General features: G+C 40.0%; 1 protein-coding gene across 1 annotated transcript in view; it reads left to right on the plus strand.

The window, feature by feature from the left end:
• The first annotated feature begins 11,838 nt into the window (after positions 1-11,838).
• cacna1c (calcium channel, voltage-dependent, L type, alpha 1C subunit) overlaps positions 11,839-27,796 on the plus strand; it is a 141,773-nt gene continuing 125,815 nt past the window's right edge. The window contains 2 exon segments of the mRNA XM_034133322.1: positions 11,839-12,083; positions 17,919-18,024. Coding sequence (XP_033989213.1) covers positions 11,869-12,083; positions 17,919-18,024 — 321 coding nt within the window. The 5' untranslated portion in view covers positions 11,839-11,868.

Below are 27,796 nucleotides of genomic sequence, written 5' to 3' on the forward strand. Positions count from 1 at the left end.
GGAAAGCTTTCAGGCTTGATTTTCCATATTTTACCGTCAAAGGGTCTGTATTTATAAGATGACTTGAGGAAGAGAGCGATTGAACGTGCAACTGATGCTTTGGTTTGCTGCCAGAACGGCAGTTTAGCAGCCAAAGCAGACATCCATCAGCGTTTAGAATCTGGCTGTTGATATTTCCAAAGCCTGGCTGCAGAATGGATACAAATGCAACAATCAGACCAGGAATTCAAAAGTGGCATTTTTAATTTTTTTGTTCAGGACATGTGGAAAGAAGATTGACTGAACAATGCGTTCACATTTGTGTACTTACAACAGCGTGAAATATAATAAAGCATTTAACAGTACGAATCCGAAGAGGTTCTTGAGCAGCGGTAATGTGAAAATATAATTTGATAACATAATTAGCAAGTCTACAAGGTTATACGTACGAGAATCAAAGTGTGTAATGAACAGTAAATGTGCATTATATATTGCATAATCTCTAGGTATTCAAGATTCAAAGGTTTTATTGTCATATGCACAAAGCTACAGTGTAGACATGGGAATGAAAATCTTATGACCTGAGCTCCTCCAACAATCCAACATATATTCAAAAATACAAAATAAAAAGTATTGCAAAAAGTTTATATACATGTTCATACAATATGATATGTACAAGAACAGAATATGAAATAAAATAATGTAAATTAAGACAAAACGAAATACTGTTTATTGCGTGGATAAATATTTATATAAATAAGTATATTGCAAGATGACAAACAGGAATGTTTATCGGGGCACTTAGCAGAGCTCAGGTGTTTAGCAGTCTTATTGCCTGTGGGATAAAACTGTCCCTGAGTCTGGTGGTTTTAGTCCTCATGCTGCGGTACCGCCTGCCAGACGGCAGCAGACAGAACAGTTTGTTGCTGGGGTGATGGGGGTCTTTGGTATGATGGATATTCTTGTGTTACTCTATCGATGCTAATAGTTGTCAAGAAAGCTAGGAATCACAAGATGTATTTGCTGTTGATTTTCTAAATGGTGTGTACGTTATTTCTCTACCTAGTGTAAAAAAAACATGGATCAGGCACTTACATGCACAAGTATGGAGGCTAAAATATTCCACATATGTATTCCAGACACTGTTGAGTCTGAACTGTACAGGTGGTCAGATGGTGTTGCATAGTAATGACCTTGCCAAGGTTAGGAGTTCCATCTAGTGTGTACAAAAAATGAATGCAATTACTTTACCGGAAGGCCATTTGCATGCAGGCTTTGTTTGAATGGCACATGCTGTCCTCTATAGGAGCATATTCTGCCCTTTACTGATCCAAAGGGCAGATGTGAAGAGGGAGAGGACAGGAAGACAAAGACAGAACAGGAAGAAAAGGGAAAGGATTAAATAAGAAGTATAGCAAATAGGGAGACATGCAGATATGGGAATACGGAAAAAGGAATACAAATACTGTGTATCAACTTATTTTACATTTTTACAAGTGTTGTTGCTATTTCTGCTTTTGTAATATAGCCCACAATCATCTCTCAGAACGCAGTTACAGAAGATGTTTATGCTGTTTCAGTCACAGCAAATTGGATGAAAGTGTCAGCTAATGGAGATCATGAACATCAGATGTAAGGAACGACGCAAAGAGAGAGACAGGTAGAGAGACGGCTGGTATCTGGGTTACTCTGGCCTCACATCTCTCCACTGCAGATGAATATTAATAAGGAGTTATTAATATCTGCTGCCTGCACTGTGTGTGGATGTGTGTGTGCAAGGTCGGCGTGGAGGCGCAGTGTGAACAAGCCTTCCTCCTCCTCCTCTTGTTTCTCCTCCTTCTCCTCCTCTTCTACACAACCTGTATCTCCATCACTCTCACTTCCTCTTCACTCACTTCATCCTTTTCCGTTTTTCTTTCTCCATCATTTGCTTCACCCCCACATTCAGGCTTCCTGTGTGTCACAGCTCCTTATGTTTCAAGGAATGCTGCTTTCACATACATCAAAACATAGTGATGTCATTTTTTGTAAGAAAGGTCTTAAGGAGACTATGTATAGGATGGGTCTAGGGGTAAAATAAAGTACTGTAATTGTAGAATCTACTATGTAGCAAGAGCAACAATTGGACAATTCTGTATTTGTTGTACGAAGCTGAACAGACATCGTGAGTGAAATCACTGTTACTGCAGTCATCCATTTGGAGTGGGTTTTTTTTTTGTGTCACATAGATAATGTTTTATCTCAATACATTTAATATTATGGGATTTTCAGTGGACTCAACTGTTGCATTCCTATTTTTTCGTCTACTCTGGGTAAAGAAAAAGCAACATATGATGTCGGCTTCATCAGAATCATCAAAACAAATTAGAAGTCTACACACAAAGTCTTAAGGAGATTGGGTTGCGTTACTACTGCTTTGAAGGAAATGTTTCAATGCTTAGGAATTAATGTCACCAGGTACTTTATGTTTCAATTTTGTTCAAGTGTTTATGTTATGGTCTAAGGCCAACTCACCACAGTTAAATTCTCTCTTGGATGTTGCTCCAGCCTTTCCACCAGCCAGCCCCTCGGGTGGTTCGACTTGACTTCCAAAGTCTTTCAGAGCTTAAAACCATGCAGTCTTATCTTTGGCTCAAAGTTAGCCCTCTGAGGATTACTCACAGAATGTCATTGTTATAACAATTGTCACTTGAATAGGGATGAATGACAATTAGCTAAATTTAACAGTCCCTGTGAGCTACTTTGATTAATTTCCTGAAGCTCTGAATGGAAAACTGCCATTAGGAGGATTTATTTTGCATGAGGATGATTGTTAACTTTGTTAAAACCCAACAAAAGACAAGGCTGCAGAAACTAGATGGAAATACAATATGAAACCAAAGAAAACAGTAGAATTGAACCATTTCACAGAACATTTGGTTGGTTTGGCTTAAAATACATCTTATCTTTATCTTATCTTATCTTACCTTTTTCCTGCTTTGTAACGATAGGTTTGCGTTGTGTTTGACTTATAACTCCTTATAACAACATATATATTATAGTCCTTTGTTTCTTATCCATGCTTCAAATACATACAGTCTATCCCCCCTGACCTCCAGGGAGTAGGACAAAAACCAACCAATCAGTGCTTCAGAAGCATGATTCACAGCTTGAGGGTTTGGCCAAGCTGTAATAAACTAGAAAGTCCAGATGACAGTGAGCAATGTGCTGTTGAATACGGAGCCTGAGTGCATGATCTATACACCCGATTCCCTTGATATTTTACTGTGATATCTCTCATGTGGAGGGGTGTGCACATACACATGCACACACTTCCTCTTTCCTCCTCCACTTCAATATCCACTTCAGATGGCATGTCACAGTTTAATGAATAAATTCATAGACGATAAGGTTTTCGTAATCAGCGCACACCGCAATGAAAAGTGCAATAACAGCACTGTAGATATATTACTATTAGAATGACCTCATTCAAAAAAAAAAAGGAAAAGGAAATGTTCACCTAATAGGGTGGAAATGCATGACATATTTTTGTTGACAGGGCAAAACACCCTCAATTGAAGCAGGCAGAGTTGTGTTTACTGCTCTGTGTATTCAGACAAATGAGAAGCACTTTGTTCAGTAAATGAGTGGGAATTTCCCCTGACAACAGGCCGTCATGTTTTCTACTAAGATTAAATACTCTGTACATTATGATATGTTTCTGTATGCTCGGTTGTCATGTTTGTTTACCTTCTCGGTCAGATTATAAGCAGGCGATTCAGGCGTTTCCTTGTAAATTGCATTTATGTCCTGCTAACACTGTGTGGATTTTTTGCTCCGTCAGTGCATGCTGGAATGTCTGTGGGGGGGGGTCACAGATAAATGGGGAGCAGGTGTGTGTGTGTGTGTGTGTGTGTGTGTGTGTGTGTGTGTGTGTGTGTGTGTGTGTGTGTGTGTGTGTGTGTGTGTGTGTGTGTGTGTGTGTGTGTGTGTGTGTGTGTGTGTGTGTGTGTGTGTGTGTGTGTGTGTGTGTGTGTGTGTGTGTGTGTGTGTGTGTGTGTGTGTGTGTTGTCGTTCATGAGAGCAGGTGCATGTATATGTGTGTATAGGTGCGCGTGTGTGAGCATTGTGGGGAGCAGGTGTGTGTGTGTGCTCACTCGGCCGGATAATAGGCACATATGGACAGAGCGAGAGAGCCAAATGAGAGACACCCACACATATGCAGACACACACACGGAGTTTGTAGCCTACAAAATACACAACTGATCCAGGCGGGTGTTTTAGACTGCTTTTGGATTTGTGAGAGTGTGAGTGAGTGAATGACACATGAATTGGATAAAAATAGTATTAGGCTTACAACCGGTATTTATGATGACAATCATAATGAGGGTAAAGCATGATGGGATGTCAAACAAGCAATGCAGAACATGGAAACAGTGCCTATTACGATTGTTATGCCAAAGAAAGAGTTCACCTCCATTATGTCATTATGTTTATTATTGTAGTCTATATCAGTGGGAAAGTGGTTGTTAAATCCAGTAACGAAGCAACCGTCTTGTGTATGAATTTGCAGATGGACTAGCTGCTCCTTTCAGCTAAGTAGATGTTAGAGAGCAAGAGAGAGAATAATTGTCAGCTATTTGAAAATGACAGAGGGGGAAGTGATGGGAAAAATTGTGAGAAGCAGCGGAGCAAGAGAGATCGAGAAAAATGGGGAGATGAGGAGGGGTAGATTGATGGAGAAAAGGAGGAAGGGTGCGTGGCTGAAAATGAACTTGTCCGCTGCTTGAGACCCAATGGAGGGAGTGACAGCTATATAGATTAGAGAGAAAAGAGGGAAGAAAATAAAAGCAGGGAGGGGAGGAGGGAGGCTGATTGTTAGCAGGTAACATAGGGATGAGGAGGAGAAAGATGTAGAGGGGTGAGACAGCGGGGTGAAGGATTTGGCAACCATGATGAGGAAGAAGTGGAGGATTAAGTAGATGCAGAACTACTGGAGGAAAAACAGAGTACAAAAGGAGGTCATTTTTCAAAAGAAAACACAATTCAACTGGGATGGTAGATGACAGGATAGTTGTGTGTGTGTGTGTGTGTGTGTGTGTGTGTGTGTGTGTGTGTGTGTGTGTGTGTGTGTGTGTGTGTGTGTGTGTGTGTGTGTGTGTGTGTGTGTGTGTGTGTGTGTGTGTGTGTGTGTGTGTGTGTGTGTGTGTGTGTGTGTGTGTGTGTGTGTGTGTGTGTGTGTGTGTGTGTGTGTGTGTGTGTGTGTGTGTGTGTGTGTGTGTGTGCGCGCGCTCTGCTTGACAGTGTGAGGATTACTGAAGAGAGTAAAACTTTAATAATACTGAGCTCACTAATCTGTCTGTCTGACCGCGGGTCTCTCTCTGTGTCTGTCCTGCACATGCACAGTCATGCCGTGGGTCTCTGTGTTGTATGATGGACTGTGTGCTGATGTGAGTGACTATAATTCCATTAGCAGCTCTTCATTCTGCAGGGGGGAAACAGCAGCCTGTAGAAATACAATTCTGACTGAAGGGAAGAAGGAGGAAAAGCAAAGGATGAAGGGATTGGGGAAGGAAAGAGGAAGAAGTAGACGTGATGCAGGAGGGAGGAAGTGGATTTACGGTGGGAGGATGGAGAGTCAAACAGAGGTTATAAAGAAGGGGGGAACAAATTACAAGGAAAAGAAAAGGAAACAGGAAGGAGATTAAAATCTAGGTGGTACAGAAAAAAACAGGGATAGAGGGAAGATGAGGAAAATGGGAGGAGGGCTAGGGCGCTTAACCACCAGTGACAGAACCTAATCCAATAATTAATCCATCCCTCACATGACTTTACAGCCAAAAGTATTTAACCATAATTCACTCATACAGTATTAACGTCAATGTAGTCAATGGTGTTAGTGCAGACAAAGGTTTCCGCAGTGCTTCAGTCAATCAGTGGTTAATACAGTATTCACATAGGTCTAACAGTACAATACAGTAATACTTAACATTAGTCTTCTTAAAGTTCTGCAGTCAAGTGCTATATAACTATTACTACAGTCAATAATAGTATACTCAAAGGTTCTTTTAATACTACTTCCTCTATGAATATATTTTCCCCTATATGTACGCCATAGGCTAAGAGGTTTGTAGAACGTTGCCTTTTATGCATAGTATACCTTATTCATGTGCCATTCCTATGTTTTATTGCACTTGTGTATATATTGCATTCATTTATATTTGTTAATTTAACAACAGACATTGTTACATATCATCGTAGTGCAGGTGATAATTTGTGCTATTTTATACAACATGTTGGACCTGCTGATCAGTCAATAGACAATGGCTAACATAATCGATATTATGCCTTTTTCACAGCAAACGTTGTATTTGCCATGGTAGGGAGAGCACGGGTGTTACTCATAATAACATTAGTGATGGCTCTGATCTATTCAAGTCTCCTAGTGAGCCATGACAGTGAACCAGCATGTAAAATTGCAGTATAAATAGAATTCAGCCATCCATAATTGTATTATTCTTATTCACCTGTGCATATGTTTTTTGCACCTGGTGGATTGGAATATGAAAATGCAATAATGAACTGTATGCACATGATGTATATCCAGATTATCCAAATTGAATATTCCCGTTATAACTGAAGTTAAGAAACGTAAAATATTTAATTAATATGGACCACAGGGATAGAGCAAATGGTTTTGAGACTTCATAAGATTAGTCGATAAACTGTAAGGACAATCACCTTTAAATCTAACTGAACTTGAAGTGAACCTAACTGAGTGGAACTCCAGTGTGACTCAACTGCAGACTTTAATAAGCTCTGATGCAAATTCAAGTCAGTGGAGCTGCTATCTGCTTAATGATAAAGACTGGGGAGAGATGCTATCACTGCAACTCTGAGCACTCTGCCACAAAATGTCATTGCCGCACGCACGCACGCACGCACGCACGCACGCACGCACGCACGCACGCACGCACGCACGCACGCACGCACACACACACACACACACACACACACCAAAAAGTAAAAGTAGAAGTATAAATTACAGCAGCAAAAATGTAATCATCGAACAATTTAAAGGAAAAAAAATCATTAAAACTTTTGAAGTCCTGCTCTTGTCGTTTAATTGTCTCCACCAGATAACAGACAGGGAAGGGGACCAATTAGATTATCCCGCCTCAGATCAGTCCCTCCCGTCATCTCCTCTGTGTGCCCTTCTCCTTTTCTCCTTTTCTTCACTCACATCTGCCTCATTTCTCACTCTCTACATCCATCTGCTTTTCCTTCTCCTTGTCGTGTCCCAACAGGGATCTATTTGGGTGGGCAGTAAGGATGTAATTATTAGTCGATTAACTGATGATGACACCTGATCAGACACTAATTAATGAGGGACGCACATATGCAAGCCGCACACTAAGGGCCCACTCCTTGCTGCAGCTCTAATTCAAAATGTAAAAAAATGGAATATCGTATTAACAGCCTCACTAAGGTCTAGAAAATTGGGCCTGACCAGTGTTCCTGCATAACATTAATATACACTAATCAAGCAATATCTTACTTGTATTTGTTTTATTTAAGTATTTCCAGTTCTGCACAACCCTCCAAATATTTTGCACATTTGTACACCTCTTTTAGTATCTGCACAGCTTTCCACTTTTCATAACAATACAGCACAAATTTTGTCATAGTATGCTGTACACACACACACACACACACGCACACACACACGCACGCACGCACACGCACACGCACACGCACACGCACACAAATACGTACGAACACACACACTCTCAGTGGGGTACACCCTGTGAGAGGGGCAGGCAGTGTGAGATAAACTGATCACACAGCAATACAATATGCTGAAAGTGATTATGTGTGTGTGTGCGTGTTTGTGAGAGATAGTGAGCAAAAGAGAGAGATGATGATGTGAACAGCAGTCAGGAAGCAGATATTAACTTACACTAGAGAAAAGAAAGAGGAAAAATATTTTCCACTGGAGAGAATCATCTGGGACAGTAGCCCACTGCAATAGATGCAGAGTCTGTGTCAGTTTTTCTCGTATGTAGGCTATTGGTTAGGGTTAAACACTGATTTACTATAAACCTTTAGGTTCTCTGTTCTACAATAAATGCCAAGTTTAGAGATAATGGGGAAGTTATAGTTTCATCCAAGTAATGAAATGCTCTAAATTAAACCACAGTGTGATTTCCCATAAGGCAAAGCTGCATCTGATACCAAGTGACTTCAGCGCTGATGAATTTAAAGAACACCTCCTTGGGCATTCATTCTGTATTCACAGAACACGGCTCCTTAATATTTGCAGACATATCTTGTGTTGTTGTTTAATCAGTGCATTTGTATATAGATTGCCTTAAGGGTATTACAATTATTTAAAAAAGCTTATTTATATAGCACTTATCCAAACAAATATTTTAATGTGCTTGGCTTTGGAAAAAAAATGTAAAAGTAAAAAACATAGGACTAAAACCAGGACATTGCAATATCAATAAAGCACATACAAATGTAGAGTTTATCAGACAATATTAGGAACCAGGTAAGTTATACAAAATTAAAATAAAATGATTGAAAGACCATCTGATACAAAATAATTTCCAGGTCAATGTGAAGGTTCAGCATGATTACATGAACAGCAGGCTCCTGTCCGACTAGCTGCACAGAGGGCAGGTGCTGGGGACACCGGCTATGGAGGTACCGTAAAATAAATCAATATTAGGAGTTTAATATTATCATTTTTTACAATAATAGAAAATAGTGTAAAGGATTACAATTTCATTTCTGACAGTTGCATTACACTTACAAGTCTCGGCAACATGTTGTTCTATTTCTGTTAGCACCAGGCCGTTTAGCAGGTTAGCTTGGTGTGCACACTAGAGGTTTGTAGTTTCACGTAGCCTGCGCAGAAAGAGGAGAAGAGCTTGTGGTAAACCTTTATTTGTTATGTACTGTTAAGATAATGAAAAAACATGATACTTATAAGTAGTTAATATGTTTGTTGTATCAGTGTTTGCTTTTGGAACGCTGATAGCTAAACAGTTGCTAGCTAGCCTGCTTAGTTTTCTCAGTTGGTTTTTAACAATACCTAAATATGTATAGTTACTCATGCTGTACCTAAGTGCAGTTTGGAGGTTTTTGCACTTACTTATTTTTACTTTACTTCATATTACTACATTTTAGAGAGAAATATTTTAAACCTGCGTCATGACTCACATCATTTGACAGCTAACATTGCTGGTTACTTTATTATAATATTTATCTGACCAATAGAAGCCTGTATTCAATAATTAATATACCGTATTCTAAAGTCTTTGTAAGGAAAGTTCTTCAACATTTTACAGTACAAATTCACAGGTGTTGATAATAAAATGAATGATGTCTCAGTTGAATGCATAGCTGCTTTGGCTTCAGGGTTCTCCTTTGCTGGTCACATTTTCATGGCGCCATTAATGTTATTAGTAACACCTGTGACCTTCCTGCCATAATTGGTTAAAATGTCAGCTGTTAACAAGGCTTGTATAAGCACCTCTGCTGTCTTAGTTGTACATGTTGCTGATACAATATCTGGTTTTATTATAGCAACAGTTTTGATGCAGAACTGTTAATAATTTAAATAGGAGTACTGCTTCTATTATGCACATTAAAAGAGCAGGGCTAAGCAAGGTAGATATAGGATGCATTGTGGGATTGCAGGCTAGACATTACATTTGCTGAGCCACTAAATTGCTGAGGAACTGGGTTTTTGATTTAAATCACATATACTTTTTGAAAATACATGTCACCTTTATGTGCCTGTCAACACTCAGCATGTGAAGGTAGATGCCTTTGGGTCCTTTGTGCTTGGGATATGGTTATTGCTCCTCAGGGTCTGATGTAATGCTCCCTAAGGCCTGTTATTTTATGTAGAAATGTACAGTATAGCTGTGTGAAGTGAAAGGAATGGGATTTCAACGGATATTGTAACCGTCCTGTAATCAAACCAAGCATACAGGATAAGTCTTTCCACCTCCCTGATACCTCTCCACACGTCCTCTTTCTCTCCCTCCTTATCTCTGTTGTAACACCACAGGTTGGATTAATTCAACAGGGGTTCTTAAAGTTTTGCATTCATTTGATCCCAAAAGTAGCTTTGCATTTATGTGATTTGGGAATTAGGTCAAATGAGACAGAATTCCGCATAGCAATAACAGTGTTCACTTCACATTTAACCAATATTAAGGTTTTATTAGTGTATGTAACTCAATACATTATTTAAAACTGAACCAAGTGATTTAACCCCAAGTGTCAACTAGAACATATTAAACTACTGTGATTTATTAGATTCAGAAATATATGTATATATGGTTTCCACAAATAAATGCTGTCCTTTTCTATTCTCAGGAACATTTCCATTAATGTTTGTTTAAACAACAAATGTGGGCACAAATGTGTGTTGTCTTAAACCTGAAAAGGGTTCATAGTGTCAGAGTGTGTAATCCACTACATGGGGAGAGAATGTGCAGAATCCTTGTTCAGATGTCAGAGGGAAGGAGGGGCTGGGCGGATATTATAACTGTCTTTAATCTGGCTAAGCATACAGTATGGATAATCTGCTCTCCCTTACTTTTACTTACTTAGTCTTATTCCTACAATTTGTCTGGGCAGCACGACTATGTAATCTCACTGAGATTATTGTAATGCTGTCTCTCTTGTCTCTACCATTCTCTAACATTTTTGTTTTGTTGTTTTTATTCCACTGCATTTATTTGTTGTCTGCAGTATTGTGTTTTTTTATTCTCTGCGCTTTCCCCAACTGAGTAAATGTACAGGATGACTCTGGGACCCCTGCCATTTTACAATATTAGTACCATACCCCGAGGAAATGTAGCAGTACAGATATTCAATTTTAAAATCTAAACTTCAAAACATTGATAAAGAGTTGTGAGAATGAATGATCATTATGTAAAGTTGCTGGTCTGATGAGAGGTGTTCAGTGTCTGTTGTTGACAAAAAGTGAATGGACTGTATAACCTACACAATATGTTGAGGACATAAACAGTACACAGTTAGCTGTTGTACTTGCTTGACTGGAGTATATTAGTCACCGTCTATTCTATTCGACAGGGAGAGACTTCACTGTCTGAAAATACACAGGGCTCACTAACCGATGTGTCAACAATTAAAACGTTCCTGAAGCCTCCAAAGTAAACTGCTAAACTGTACAAAAACTGAAACGCTGAGAGAAGGTGATTGAGGAGCTCTCTGACAGTTGTTTGTGTAGAACTACCAGAGTGTAGCAATACTCAGTTACAAGTAAAAGTCCTGCATTCAAAATGTTACTCAAGTAATTTGGTCCATTTCAGAATGGGCCAAATCGGTAATGGTGCTGCCAATTTTAATTCCTTTGTACACTGACTGCAGGGTATACTTCAGGTGTAACTAGGTCTTATTTAAGTGTTGTTTTATTTCACATTATTAATCAAAATCTGCAAAGTAACTAAAGACATTAAATAAATATATTTGAGTGAAAGTACATGATTAAAGGTAAAAGTGCAAAAAAGAAAAAAGTGTAAATACTCAACTAAAGTACAAGTCCCTAACAATTGTACGTAAGTACAGTACTTGAGTAAATGTACTAAGTTACTTTACACCACTGGTTATTTGCTAATTTTCTTTCTCCTCTCTTCTTTTCCCTTCTCCACTCCAGGCTCTGACTACTCTCCCCCTCCCCCCCTTCCTCCCCCTGTACTGACCAACGAGCACAGTAGCGGTGGCAGCCACAGTGACCATGGTGGAGGAGGGGGCGAGGTCAACCATGGGGTGGGTGTGGTGGGCCTGGCCCCGGAGCACATGGCCACACCTGGGGCGGCCCTGAGCTGGCAGGCGGCTATCGACGCAGCGCGGCAGGCGAAGATAATGGGCAACGCCGCGTCAAGTGTAGGGGCGGTGCCCGGGTCGGGAGGGGGCGGGCCCATCTCCACGGCCAGCTCCACGCAAAGGAAGAGACAACACTATAGCTCCAAGCCCAAGAAACAGACTACAACGACAGCCACAAGGCCGCCACGGGCCCTGCTCTGTCTCACACTCAAGAACCCCATCCGCAGGGCCTGCATCAGCATCGTAGAGTGGAAGTATCCTTTAACAAACCATAAGGGGAGGCTGGTCTTTATAAGGTTTGCCATGTGGAATAACATGCAGCATGTGTCACTTTCAAGAAACATTTCCTGTTTTTAAATGTTGACACACTGAAAAAATGTAAATGTATTACAGTATGTCAACAGATTTCACATTACTGTATTAGGTTAGTTGAAAGCAATAATAGCACGTTTTAATAATAGATATTATGTTCATCTTAATATTATTGCTTTCAACAAACCTAAAACAGTTATGTGAAATCTGGTGACAGAATACATTTAAAGGTAGGGTAGGTAAGTTTGAGAAACCGGCTCGAGATCGCTAGAATTTGAAAATACACAACCGGAGAAAATCTGCCACTTCCTTACAGAGCCCCTCCTCCAACACACACGAACGTGCACATGACCAATGAGGGCACGAGATAAGTTTGTGCACAGATTGAAGGCTGACAGGCAGGTCGGCCATCCAGTTATTTTAGCCGGGCCGGCTAAAATGATTGGTCGTACTTTTTACAGTACTACGGCTTCCACAGATGACATATTTTTATGGATTTTTTTGTCAAAGCACTTACGATATTCATTGCTATCGGGATGTTAAGAGCATTCCATGGAATATAACAAAAAGTGTATCTCGAGCCGGTTTCTCAAACTTACCTACCCTACCTTTAATAGAAGTCGATGTTTCAGTTTTTTCAGTGCACCTGACATTGTTAAGGAATTCACAATACTTACAAAATGACAACATTTAAAGTGTAGAAGTGCAAAAGTTATTTAAAAAAAAAACATGCTTGATGCAACTGTGAATCAGTCAGTCAATCTAGAATCAATAACTTGCAAAAGTTTTAGTGCTGATGCTATCTTTGCAGCTAGCTTACTGTGAACAAACAGAGCAGATTAAGGTGTACATTTTCATGCAAATCTCACATAAATACTGGTATAGTGTCTGTGCTGCGACCACATTTCATCCTTCCAGTTTTGAATGGATTGATTGATGCTGGGTGGAAATATGCAGGTAGAAAAAACCATGGCAATGAGGAGAGAGAGGGGGACATAAAGGATAGAGGACCTAAACGTGTTAGGAATTCATCACACAGCCTCTTTTGTTTACTTCCCTCTTCCCTCTCCCTTCTTCTCTTTCTTTCTTAATCCATCTCTCTCCTTTCCTGTGTCACACTGAGTGTTATTCACTCACAGGGCCTAATCCTTTCTCCCCTTCCTCTGCCTGTCCTTCTCCTTCTCTCGCTTTTTCTGCTCTCTCTTTCATCTCACATTCTTTTCTCAAAGGAGGATAAAACAAATTGTGTCATTTTCATCCCTCCTTCACACCCCTCCGAGCATATGTCTTTCTTCCAGCTCTGCCTAACTGCATTCATCCTCTCTCCCCCAGGTACACACATGCCTCTGTTCCTGCTTTGCTCCCTCCACCCTCCACCTCCACATCTCTCTAACCGTTTATTATCCGTCTCTGCCTGTCCCTGTCCATTGAAATCCCTTTATTCCTGCTGTTCTTCCACACATCTCTCCTTTCTACCCTTCCTTCCCCCACCCCCCCTCATTTTAAGCCTCTGAACATAATGACAGCGACAGAAATGGTCAGAGTCACAGCAAAAGTGATTTATAATAGGAGAGGGTCCACAGGAGCATCGACTCAGCAAGAGCAGAGTCACACATGGACCTAAGAGGAAGAGGAGGGGAGGAAGAGGAGGGGTTGGGGGAAATGAGAAGGGCAGGGCTCTGGGCAGGATATGGATGTCAACAGGAGAGATGATGGAGCGGATTAGCTGGGGAGGGGGGACTGAGGGAAGAGAGGATGGGAAAGGTAAACAAGAAAAAGAACAGAGAAGTAGGGGGGCAGATATTAAGTAAGGGTAGGAGAAGGGAGAGGAGGGGGATAATGAGGGAGGAAAAGAGGAGTGGAAGACCGAGCAAATTGATGAAAAAGACGAGTAAGTAGTATTTATGTATGTTGGAAGAAAGTTGCATTAGGCGATTACCACATTAGAATAAATCAGAATTTATAACATTGTAGGCTTTAATGAAAAAATACTCTTGGTCAAAATCTTGATCATATCATAACCTTCAGGACTGTTTCGTAGTATTCAAAGTATGGTTTAATCACTTTAAATCACAAACAATACCCGGAAATCTAATTTGGCTTTAAAGGATTTTTTGGTGTAAATATTGATTGAAGAGGCTTCTTGTGGATTTTCTTTGTTTTCTGCCATCAACATACCCATAGCTGTAGTTATTTACATTTGTATATCTAGTGATTACTTTTGTTATAATTCTGGATGACATTCTTATGAACCTGTAAATGATATTATGATATATCAAATAACCATAAAATGGCAAATTGATTTCATTAGGTCTTGTTTTGATGGTTGTGCTCAAATTAATCAGAAAGACCAAGCTCCATTTTGAGCCTTTTAAATTAAAATGTTTTCATAAAAACAAGTCTAAATTTCCCATAGGAACAGCCCTGCCCTTTAATCCCGCTCTGTGTGGTAAAACAATGAATGAAGACAAATTGTCTTGCTGATCACCTTGAGTATTTATAGTAATTATTAAAAGTCATAATGCAATAATAGGTCTCAAACCATCCCAGGTAGCTGTGCTTATGGTGTTGAAAAAATGAAAATGAATGGGAGAAAGCATGCATAAACCCTCAGGGTCAATGGAACTCTCTCATCGAATGACTGATCGGTGTTCAGATCATTACCCACAATTCCCAGCATCATTCATTTAAACAGCTCTGAAAGGAGGGAAGGATGAGAAAGCCAGGGTTACAGAGAGAGAAAGGTGAGGGAATGAGATGAGTTAGGGAAAGATAAAGACATTAAAATAAGCTTTTTGGGGTAAGACCAGAATGAAGAAGATGTAACAGGATGGAGTCATAACAAACTTGGAAGAAGCAGAACAGTAGCAAAAATGCAGTAAAATGTGTCTGTCAGCATTTCTTTCTGCCTGCTTTTGTATCCAAACACTCTACTTTGGGATATCTTTCATCACGGCAATGCATTTGAACATTAGTGTCTGAGTGACTGTATGCATCTGTTCTGTGTGTGTGTGTGTGTGTGTGTGTGTGTGGGTAGTTAGGTATTCATGTGTTGCTTTTATTCTATAGGCTTTGTGTGTTTGCCCCTGCGTGTGTCCTGTATTCTGTGAGTACCGCTGTCTCTAGAGATAGCAGATCCTAAATCTTCCACTCTTCCTCCTCTGTTACCATGACAACAGCTACTGCTCTCAACAGGTCAATGGGGCCTGTCTGAGCTCACACACACATGCATGCAAAGACACACTTAGAGAACACACGCATAAACACTGTTGAAGAGAGCATGCACATGCTTGCACACAGATGATAAAAGGACTAAAACACACACACACACACACACACACACACACACACACACACACACACACACACACACAGATGCAGCACTCTCACATGCTGTGTAATTATAGCATTTAAGCATTACCTGCACACCGCAAGGTCAGCCTGAGAGACAAGGAGAGAGCGGGGCTAACAACCATGTTCTCTATATCAAATCCAACTAAGTGGTCATTTTGAAAAGGTGTCATTGAGTGCATTCACACACACGCACACACACACACACACACACACACACACACACACACACACACACACACACACACACACACACACACACACACACACACACACACACACACACACACACACACACACACACACACACACACACACACAGGGTTTCCTACAGTAGCTTACATATTGCATCAGGTCACATTGGGGGTTACACTATTTGTATGAATTTTCAACTCAATCAGGCAAACAGATAAATATTCTCAGCTTAGTAGAGAAGAGTGTTGAGCTTGCTCTCCCAGATATGGGATAAAATCCGTATATGACTAGTTCTTGTTTGGATTTGTCGGATAAGAGGTTTTGTGAGCTGCATGTTGTGTTTATGTGAGGCAAATGCTGAGTATTTTGGAAAATAACAGCATCCCTCTTTGTATGTGGATGCAATCCCAGTGTGATCATTTGTCGAACAGCATACAGTATACAGCTAGCTTGTTAAAACTCTGAATGTGTATGTTGAATAGCACCGTGGTGGTTATTGCTGTTTTTATAGAGCTGTCCAAGTCAATCCCTCCCGATTAGCTTTTGTTGGGCTGTTTAATGTGCATTATTAATAGACTTTATACTTGTATTGATTCTTCACTTAGACCCTCTCCTCCTGATCTTTCCCAAGTGTTGTTTTGCTCTCAGCAGCACGGCAGACAGTAGATTTATTATCATGTTGATGGAAGCAGACCTCAAGACTTTTTTATATGATGGTTCAGGAACCCCAAATGAGTTACAAGCCTGTTTTCCTGCTGGTCACCGCATGTCCAGTGTGTGTTTTAATGAGCCCTCGGTACAAGGGTGAGTGATTATCTTTGATGCATTTTAGTCCCAGGCTGAATGATCTTGTGGCTGATGCTGTTCAAGGGTCAGTCCTTGATCCAAACATAAACTTATACGGTAAGACTGTAAAGTGGAATATTACCCCAACTGAAGGAACTGTACTCAAGTCTTCAAGGCCTTATAGAGAAGATATCTTGTAATGTTTTACTTTAGTCGGAGTTATATAATAGATACATGGTAATGCAATTGAAAATACGTCTTCTTGTCTTCTGGATTTTAGTTTTTGACAGCGCAACTTATCGGAACAATTATTTTTACGGCATATACAACAAGATCTGGAATATTAGAATAATTTGACATGCAGCCAGGAGGAAAGGAATAAATCAAGAAAGGAAGGAAAGAATAGAAAGGAAAGCAGAACAAGAGCAAAAGGAGGTGACAGCAGTGGCAGTTAGTAATTGTGTTGATGAAAACCAGACCTCCTTTATCTCTCCTTCACATTCCCTCCCTCACTCTCCTTCCTCTCCATTCTCTCTCAATTTGCATCTCTCTCTCTGAGGCCAAGAATAATGAGGTCACTCCCCTCTCAAGGACCGTTCCAAATAAAAAACCCTGTGTCTCTCCTCTCTCTCATTCCATCTCGCTCTCACTCTTTCTCTGTCCACATCCCATCATCCACGCGACAGGCCTGCTCCACGGCGTGCCCATATAAGGGCATGCACTGTCTCTCTAACCACCCTTGCACACACAAAGAGGTTCCTAAGTGACCCAATATGTCTTATTGTGAACGCAAAGGCAAACTGGACAGCTTTGATCTGTCTCACTGTGTACACTGCTTTTGCACTCTGATATGTGCCTATATATACCTCTGCTTAGGTAAGGATGTTTAAACATACCTCTTTGTTGAAATAACATGCCTGATTTGAACTTTTTTTTGTGTTCAATAGGGCTAGAGGTCAAAGTCTGTTTTGTTTTGTACTGCATAGGTTTTTTCATGGATCATCGAAAAACTGGCTGAACCTGGCACTATTTTTATAACAGGAACCAATTAGGTTTTAAACATACGTTTGTAGTACATGGATGCAAAATTCAGTATATGCTCTAGTCAGCTGTGTGCTAATTAAGGCTTGTGGCAAATAATGGTTTAACATGTTTTTAAAGTCTGCATAAGATTATGGAGGTTTTGTATTCTAAAAAGTCATATCAACTGATAGCAGTTATATACAAAAATCAAAGGCAAAATAAACACCTTACAAAAGTTTTTAGTAATTCTCATTTCTCAGTGACATCAAAAATAATTAGTTTGAGTTATGGAAAAAATAATAAAGAAATGTTGGGAAGTTGAAACAATTTAGAAAGTAGATTATTCCTACTGTGAAAATGTCTCTTTGCTTGTGTTTTGTGTTCTCTGTTCCGGTGTGTATGTTCCTTAACCCTCCTCTCAGACCATTTGAAATCATCATCCTGATGACCATTTTCGCCAATTGTGTGGCCTTAGCTGTCTACATCCCCTTCCCCGAGGATGACTCAAACGCCACCAACTCCAACCTGGTGAGTAATCCACGATATTTAAACTGCTTTACAGTAATATACACTCACATGCTGTGAAGTCCACTAGCTGATTCAAATACCTGCTTGGCTCATTGTTTTCTTTTCCCCATTCCTGCAAGACTTGGTTTTTGTTCTTGTGGTCAGACACCTGCGTTTCCAAGGTGAATGCTTTGTCTTGACTCACATTTTATTTGGTGTGTGATGATTTATGAAACAATTCTTCAGAAGATTTTTGTGTGATTTCCTGCCACGTATATACGAGGCAGGAGAGGGGGAGGATGTATGACTCTGTGACTGGTTCATGGAGGTGAAAGACAAGATGTGTGAAGGAAAGGAGAGAGGCATAGAAAGAAAGAAATATGGGAGAAGGACAGAATAGAAAAAAATAATTAATCAAGCAGGGATTAAAGAAGAATGCCTTTCTTTAAATAATCTCTTGATGAGCATTTTTTGCTCTTTTCATTGGTTGTTTAAATATAACAGACTTGTTGATTATGATGTTCCACTTTGAAGCTTGAATAAAATGGAGGGTTTGTTTATTTTGACTGAGGACTATTGAATTTAATCAAATAAAGCTATTTTAGTTGATTTTATCAAAGGCTAAGCATCCCTAAGCAAAATTGTTTGGCTAAGAAAATAGTCGTTTGGTTAGGGAAAGAATTTGCGGTTGCCAAATTGTCATCTAGTGTTATGCACTGAATGTGGTATTATTTGATATTCTTTTAAGGTAAAGAAAAAATCATCTTACAAATCGAAGACATCTGTTGCTTCAGAACTTGATTTTCTGACTGCTTCTTGCCAAACCTCTATTCTAATTACTTTAACCTGGCCGCTAACCAGGGTGTGTGTGCTTGTATTTGCTGGCATGCATGCGTGCGTGCGTGCGTTTCGTATGTGTGGAAAATAGTGTGTTGCTCGGTGGTATAATAATATATCATCAGTCTATTAGCTATATCTGCTTAATCTGGATGAAAAGCCAATCCCATTGTATATTGGGTAAGAAAGGAAGGAAGAAAGAAAGGAAGGACCCTGAACGGATCACAATCAATAACACAGCTTTAAATCAATATGATTACACGATTACGCAGTGTGTGTGAGTGTCGGTGTCTTTCTCTGTGTCTGTGTATATGAGCTTGCAGTCAGTGTATTAGTGTCAAAAGAAAACTAATCCCTCTCAGGCCATGTAACATCTGTCACTCTATGCTTCTTCTTTTCTATCTTCTCTTCTTTCTAAGAATGAATTTGCCACATTTACTCATTCTGAAAGCTCACGCATGTAATGTGCACATGTTATGAGCTCATTGCTGATTTAGAGAATCTCATTCGTATTATGGAGAGTTTTACTGTTCTTACTTTATAAGAAAACAGTCAGAGTAGCCGGTGGTCACATGATCTAGCTAGGAACATTTTGAAAAGCATTCAGTACAGCAGCTTTAGTTATAGCAAATATAGTGCGTTTTTTGTGCAAATACCGACTTTTATCAAGCAATATAAATAGGGGAAACTTTAAGAAAAGTAGTGCAAAGTGTATCATTTATTTTCAGTGGACAGTCTAGACTGGCTAACAGTAAGTCTACAGTCTCAATGTCTGTCCACACCACACAGGGGAATTTTAATGACACTCTATTTGCCTTTTTTGAAACCGCACATACACACCTTACCTACTCACCACCAACAGCTGTGGTCGATTAGTTTTATAACCCTTTGACACAGGAAGCGGTGTGCAGATGGACTTGAGGCTTAAAGCAGAATGATGAGGATTAGTAGGTTGTGATTTTTAAACACAACATTCAAAGTTGACCTACCTGAGGCCTGTACTACGAATCCAGTTCAACATACCCTGGATATGTTTGAGTTATCTGGCTTAACTAACCCAAAACAAACGCAATCTCGCTAAGCGGTCCTAAGACGCTGGTTATCAACTCGGTAACTCAAGCCAGGGTTTCTCTGTCCGGCTGAGTGCACGTTCACATGAAAGGGGCGGGGTTAGCAACATTTGACCAATCACAAACATGGACAAGCGTACTGACAGCGCAGCGTCATACTTCCTGAGTGAAAAGTAAACTATAATATTAGACATATGAAGAAGTTCAACTTTAAACATCCATGACTTAAACACTTTATCCAGGATGCAAGGTGAATACAGAAAAGCTGGTAAAAGAAAAAGTGTTTGAATGCGTACATTAACAGGTTTATGATATCACTGTATTGTTGTCATTGTGTCTAAGACACGAGTGGATCTGACTTTAATTACATTTGACTCGAGTGTTCCGTCAACTTAATGTGTTGCTTAAAATAATACTTCTGCATACAGTATGTGACACTGTGAGTGTTGCACGGCCAGATACGGCTCAAGAAGCTGACTCAGATAAGGAAATATATGATACATTATGATGTGACATCGACGTCTGCACTCACAGTGCCGCGGACTGTACGTAATGTTACTTTGATCCGGTTACTTATGTTGTGGCAGATATTTAAGTAAGCTTTCTTAACGCTAATGTTATATTGGTCAGATTGCTCTGAAGATGGGAGGTGATATTCTATTAATTTTCACGTTCACAGTCAGTTGATTTTTGCCGGCCGTCTTTCCTCCAACGGCAGTTTTTCTGTATTTCCTTTCTCCTGTAATATGACTTGATTCTGCACACTGAGCTCTGATTGGTCAGCAGGCGGTGCTTTCACTGAGTTGATCTCTTATCCTGGAACATAACCTGCTCCGGACCAGGCTAGCCGTTCAGCATAAGTTACCATGGAGATCTAGCCCGCTAAGAAGTGAACCAGCGTCGTAGGACCGGAAACCCAGAGTTTTCCCTGAAGTTACCTCGCTAAGCGAAAATCCGGCTTCGTAGTACAGGCCTCTGGTTGAACATCAACAAAGGAGCAAGGTTAGGTTGTAAGACGACCCAAGATTCACCTTCAGGTTACATTTCATGTTTTCATTGTTATTCAGATAACCCTAAACACCCCCATTGTTGAGTATTGTTGTCATTTGTTTTCCTATTGTCATTTGATGGACACATTATGCCTAGCTTGTTGTGGTTTTTTTCTCACCCACACAGTTTTCACATATCTTCCCAATTTTACTATTTTTAAATTGCAAATAAACTAAAAGCTTATACAAAGCTTGACCTCTTATTGAATTATAATCTGAAGCAGCTGCATCATGACTGTGGCTCAGTTTCCTGCTGAGGCTCTTTATATTTACCCCTGACCCTCAGTGTGATTGAGTTTTAGAATCATTATGGCGCCCCCTCGCTAGTTTCGCTCAGGTCTCTCCTATGTAATACCTCGGATCTGTTGTAATGCTTTCAGTACATGATTTCTATTTCTGTCTGCATCCCATAATATGCAGCTCTGTCTCCTTGACGACATGCCCAATAATAGCAGCGGGAGAGGTTGTCATGGATATGGTAACCGTAGTGATGCTGCTCATCAGCCCTTACAGAGGAAAGACTGGTAGGAACCAAAGTTTGAGGAAGTATTTTCTCCCAGGGAAGAAATATATGCTGCACTTAGCTCAGGAAACACATCTTTTAGTGAAACAAATGTTCAATAATCTGAAGTGTAAATAAATGTAATTGTTGCTCCTTCAAATTACACTTTCCTCCTCTTGCTCTTCTTTCATTCTTCCATCTTATCAAATCAATATACTTTGAGATTGACCAAATAATGCTGCACTAACGAAGCAATTAGCTAATCAATAAACCTCATTAGACACTAATTGATGGAGAGGAAAGAACACAGACACACATGTACACACATGTACACACATGTACACGCAAACACATACTTATGACACTAAATCCCCTGAGCAATAATGAGGCTTAATAGGATTGGCAGTGATTGAGGATTGAGATAAGGCTGGTGTGATTCTGTGTGTGCACCTTCAGGTTAAGCTGCTTTATTTGATTGTCTGCATACATTTATATATTGTCTGCCATGTTTGCACGTCTCTCATGAATATGAGTTTAGGATGTTCACGGTTGCTCATTTGTGTCTGATAAGGTATGTGTGTCAGGTGTGTAACGTTAGATGAATTGTTTTCATATATATAATAGAATTGGTCATTTTTTGTCCTTACATGCTTTGGAGGTTTTATTTTATCCAACTCTGATTTGCTTTTATTTAAGACCCTTTTATTGGAGTTACTGGCAGTTTTCTTTTGTCTTTTTAATAGTGTAGGTTTTCCTGTGATTCAGAAGCATGCTTCCATATAAAGGTGTTATACTTCAGTCCATTGAAACCACTTTACGACACAGACAACACATCTCTGTTCAATTGATCACTTTCTACAGTTCTGGAACCACTTTGAGATTCAACAGTCTTTATTTCCATCAATGTCAACAAATACATCTAGCTACTTTAATACAATTTCGTGAAAGATTAGAACAATAGAACTTCAAATAGGAATATACTTTGTATAGGTAGAAAACGTCAATGTCTTATTTTATTTCTGACTCTATTTTGTTTATTTACACTTTACTTCAGAACTGTCTTTGCCTTTGTATCCAATATGTTACATTTAATTAAATTGGTGAAATAACCTTATTTTACTGCCTTTTAAAAGAATCAAATACCAATATTTGACTCCAGATATTGTCTGGTGTTTGTTCTTGGGTCGGCACCTGTCCTCCTGCCTCTCCCCATCAGCTCTGCTGTAGAGGATCAGGTTAACATGCTGTTCCTTTGGGTGCTGCTCTGCCGGTTGCTAGGAGTGTCTATTTATAGAAGGAGAGGAACGATCAGCATCTATCTGTACGTTCACTTATCTAAACAATCTTGGTCTGTGCTTTATTTTGGTGACTGTGTGTGTGTGTGTGTGTGTGTGTGTGTGTGTGTGTGTGTGTGTGTGTGTGTGTGTGTGTGTGTGTGTGTGTGTGTGTGTGTGTGTGTGTGTGTGTGGTGTGTGTGTGTGTGTGTGTGTGTGTGTGTGTGTGTGTGTGTGTGTGTGTGTGTGTGTGTGTGTGTGTGTGTGTGTGTGTGTGTGTGTGTGCCCAACTCAGAATAGTCACAGTGGAATGCAGCTACTCACAGTGCATCCAGATTAGGATGTAGATGTGTGTGTACTTTTACCAATAATATTTGTGACAGTGTGTATGTTGTCTATACTATAGAACGTTTGACTCACTCACTATAGTTATCTGATCCTATTACAATCCCTTGCATGTTTGCTGCAGGACAACCAGTTCCAGCCATACTGGAGCCTGGGGAGTCATTATTTGAGAAATGTAAAATGCTGTCCCTGTTCAGTCCCCAGAGGAAACAAGGAATACCCCTGACAGTTCATATTAGAGACATTGGTGCTTTCCAACTCCGAAGTTACTACTTCAGAGTGCTGTTTCGTTTCTGCTCCATTGGTTCCATATTTCGGAGCCATTTTGTTCTAATTCCCCGCTGCTGCATGGCTCCATTGTAACTGATAATCAACCCTAAACACTGTGAAGAAAAAGTTTACACTCTACACTGAAAGTTGTCGTTTTATCTGATTAGTTTCTTTGTTTTAAAGGTCCCATGTCATGGCCATTTCTACTGATCATAATTCCATTGTTGAGGTCTACTAGAATAGATTTACATTATTCAATGTTCCAAAATCACATTGGTTTCTCATACAGCATCTCTGTATAGTATGTGTATTCACTCTCTGTCCTACACGCCTTGTTGGAGCTCCTGCCCCCCCCTCCCTATGAGCCCACTGTGCTCTGATTGGTCAGCTCGCCCACTCTGTTCTGATGATTCTACCACCGTTACAGCGGAACATCAGTGATTATGTGTTACAATGGCGTTTGTTAGCAACCAGAAAATGACACCAGTAATGACAAACAGATGAGAATGCTGCGTGGGGTCTGGGTGCCGTGTTGGCTGGACGTTGCGGGGCTCGCTGCTCCGCCCTTTGAGGCTCGAGGAGCGGACAGTGTGAGCTGGATTACTGGTGTCGTTTCCTGGTTGCTGCGTGGGGTCTGCGAGACACCGCGGAGCTCAGCCTGAGCACACACACACACTCACAGCCTGAGCTCCGAGTGTGTATGTGTACGGAGCTCCGCGCAGCACCGCGGCTGAGAAAAGATAAGGCTGAGTGAGTGTGTGTGTCTGCGGAGCTCTGCAGATTGGTCCATTTGGACTTCGTTACGTCAATATGATACATATTGTGCAGGCTGTTATTGTTATTTTCTGTTCACTATATTTCTCTTCACTGATCTATAAGTCAAAAGTGGTTGGCAATATCCAGAGCTAATGGGCAGAAAACCACATGGAGGCGATAATGGATCATGGTGAGAATGTTACATTAAACATAAAGCCACAATTGCATCACCTTTAAAACACAGCTGTACTAGTTTATCTATTGAGCTAATAATGTTGGCTAGTATTGATATCTATTTGTTTTTACGAATTCCTGTTAAAACTTTGCAACTATTATAAGCATAAAACAATATTGGAAAACGGATGTGTTCCTCGCTCATTTTATTTTCTGTTCTCTCTCTTTGGAAAAAGTACATTGGCAGAGTTGTTAAACAGAAACAATACAGTATGGCTTAGGTGTAACATTACTTTAGCTGCTTTGAATGTATTTGTTTGTTAGTGTTCTGAATTAAAATACATAACAACATGGTTTTATTCCTTGTTTCCTCAGTCAGTCCCTCCCTTCTGTTTTCTCTGAGACTTTATCTTCTCTCCCTCGCTCTTCTCCTCCACCTCTAATAAAAATGAGAGATAAAGACTCTAAATGATGGCAGCTGTGGCACCACATTCATTACAATGCCATTTCCTCTCTCCTCTCTCCTCTCTTACTTTTTAACAGTCCCATTTCGGTGATAAAGAAAGAGATTTCCACACAAACCTCAGGGCCTCTCCTTCTTTCTTCGACTTTTCTTCACGTACATCTCTCTCCATTTGTATTTTCGGTGTGCCATCCTTTGCATGTATGTGTGTCTGCATGTCTTAAGTAAAAACTGAATATCAATATTTCTATTGTTTTTGTGTGAAAACTGTCCCAGTGATTAATCCCATGATTCCTTGGCAGATTCCTGAACATGTTCCTGTCTTAAGCTTCCTGTTTCCTCCAAACATGCATTCTAGACCACTGTGGTTTTGAGGCTATGTTTGTATATATTTGTGTGTGCATTTTTACATTTGTTCAGACACATATAAGATCTCTCGATTTGTGTAATGCCCCTATTGGTAATCAGCACGAGAGTTATATGGCAAACATGTTTATTCAGGTCAAACCAGCCTTATGAAACAAAAAAATGGTAATGCAGACGCCAGGGAAAGCATTATTATAAACATTACATAACTGGCTGGAAAATTCTAGTAATGTTGTCTTGATTTTTGGAAAATGGTTATAAAGCTGCAGATGTGCCAGTGGTAACCGAGATTAGGACGGAGGCAGTGAGGGAGAGAAGGATGAAAAAGAGATAGAGCAGGATATTTTTACTGAGCTAAAAGTGTCCTCTACCTCACATCGACCCACATTACAGCTCCCACAGAGCACAGGGAGAGAAAGACAGTAATGTCTCCGTCCATCACGGAAACTCTCAAGTTCTCACTGGGAGGTTCTCAAACCTTACTACAGGGAGCCATGTCAGTCTTAATGTCCCCATTTCAGACAGAAACATTCTCTCAAATACAGTTCACTTAAACTCAGTGGCTGTGTTCAAGGCAGCTATTATTTTCAAACAGAGAGATATGTTATACTGGGCTGGAATAAAATAAAAACACAAACCTCAGGAGGGAGTAGAGTGAACAAAGCCCAGTTTAACACTTGTTAAATATTAACTGTGCATATGGCATCATACAGATTACATCATGGAAATAGCAGTACGGTGGCTTGAGAGTATTCAGACTGCTGTAAAGAGGTTACTGTTACAAGTTTACATTTTAAATGTGTTAAACCCCATGGGGGAAGATGAATTCAACCTATTCCAACTATGTGGAGCAGTAGCCCTGTGATTGCTGTAAGAGGTAGCTGTAGCACCATTTGCATCAAATACACTTGCTGCTTCCAAAGCTATTCAGAACACAAGGACAGACAAACAAGTGAAAAGGCAATAGAAAAACCCCATCTCTAAACCGAGGTGTAGACTACTCTTTAAAGTAAATCATAGACTAAAACTCTATTTTGATTTATTACACTAAATGATTATGAAACGAAAGTAGGGCAAATGATTCTATTGTTTGATATCAAACTGTATTGTAGTTTTCTTAATCTTAATATCTTAAATATTTGCATACAAAAGCAGTTTCTCCTATGCCGTTGACATCATTATGTGTGTGTATGTGTACAAAGTTAAAAAAGGATAAACAGAGTTCAACTCTAATAAAGACATGTTGAGTTAAACTCAAAACTTAAACATAAAGTCATGTCTCTTCCCTTTCCGTTTCTCTCTCACTGCTACTGTAAGAACTCAGCATTTAACACACTAGAAAATCTGAGTTTAATGTGTAGGATAATCTCATCACTCGCATCCCAGTGTTAGACGAAAACACGACAATTTGCTTTTACAGCAAACATTAGGGCCATGGCAACAAAGCTAAAGGAAGTGCACAGTAGATCTCTGGGGAAATGAGGGTGGTAAAAAGGTGTAGTGTGTACTTTCTGTGTTCATGTGTGTGTTTGTGACTACATCATTTCAGGCTAATATTTGTCCAGCCATTAAAGCCAGGTGTGACATCACTAGAGGAGTAAAGCAAAGTGCACTCAGCTACTTTCAGCTAATAGGTCCCCTACAATCTCCTCTGAGCCTAATGCGAAACCTCAATCCGTTGATTTCGTTAGCACCAAAAACTAAGTACTGTTTGGGTGCAAACATTGACCTTCAGAAGCAACAGGAAGATGCAAATAAGTCAATAACAGACTTAGAGCATCATTATATTTTCCACCTCCTGTAAATTGTCAATAAAACTAATGCATGCTCTTTTCTGATATGAATGCATTGTGATTGAATAACTAGAAATGATTTAGTGCAGAATCGTCAGCTCTCTGGCTCACTGAATAAAAAGGTGCTGCTGTGTTGCAGTGTTTACTCTCTGTTAGAGAGAACTAGCTGTCATGTCGGTGTGGTATTCACTGACATTTAGCCATCTGGTCTGGGATCTGGCAGCCTCTCACACTCTCTATCTCCCTTTTCTATCTCCCTCTTATATACACACACACAAACACAACGTGATGTTTCATATAGACATCCTCAGTTGAAACACTTGCTGGTGATAAGGTGTGTCACTATGATGCAGAACACTGTGTACCTGCACGCTTGCTAGTGTGGTTTGTGTGTTTTGCCTGCATCATCAAAGGACCGGGTTCCCATAGAAACAGATGTTTCCGTTTTCTTCCTGGTGGCAACATGTGACAGACTGTTTCTGTGTGTTTGCACGTGTGTGTGTGCTATATCCTGAAAGTATGTCATAAGGACAAATGCTTTTTAATTTAATACGGTAATAAGGTGAATCAAGGAATGGGTCTTATCCCTCATTTATCTCCATCATTTAGTCCATACCAACCACAAAGGAGGTGTAAATAAGGTGAAGCACATTAGAATTGTTTGCTTTATAATAATTAAGTTTTGTATTGTGCAAAAAAGGCAGCACTTATAGGCTTACAATATATGAAAGTAATTCCTTTGACTTTATACTTTGATCATTTAGGCCTACCATGACATGCAGTCAGCAGGGCCAGTGTTTGTTTGTATTTATTCCGGCGATGAGTCATCTACAGTGTACTAGTGAATTCACATTCAAAGATGAATATCAGCTGTGGGTTTGCTTGTGGCTCTTA

The sequence above is a fragment of the Trematomus bernacchii genome, unplaced genomic scaffold (assembly GCF_902827165.1).
Source record: "Trematomus bernacchii unplaced genomic scaffold, fTreBer1.1, whole genome shotgun sequence".
NCBI lineage: Eukaryota > Metazoa > Chordata > Actinopteri > Perciformes > Nototheniidae > Trematomus > Trematomus bernacchii.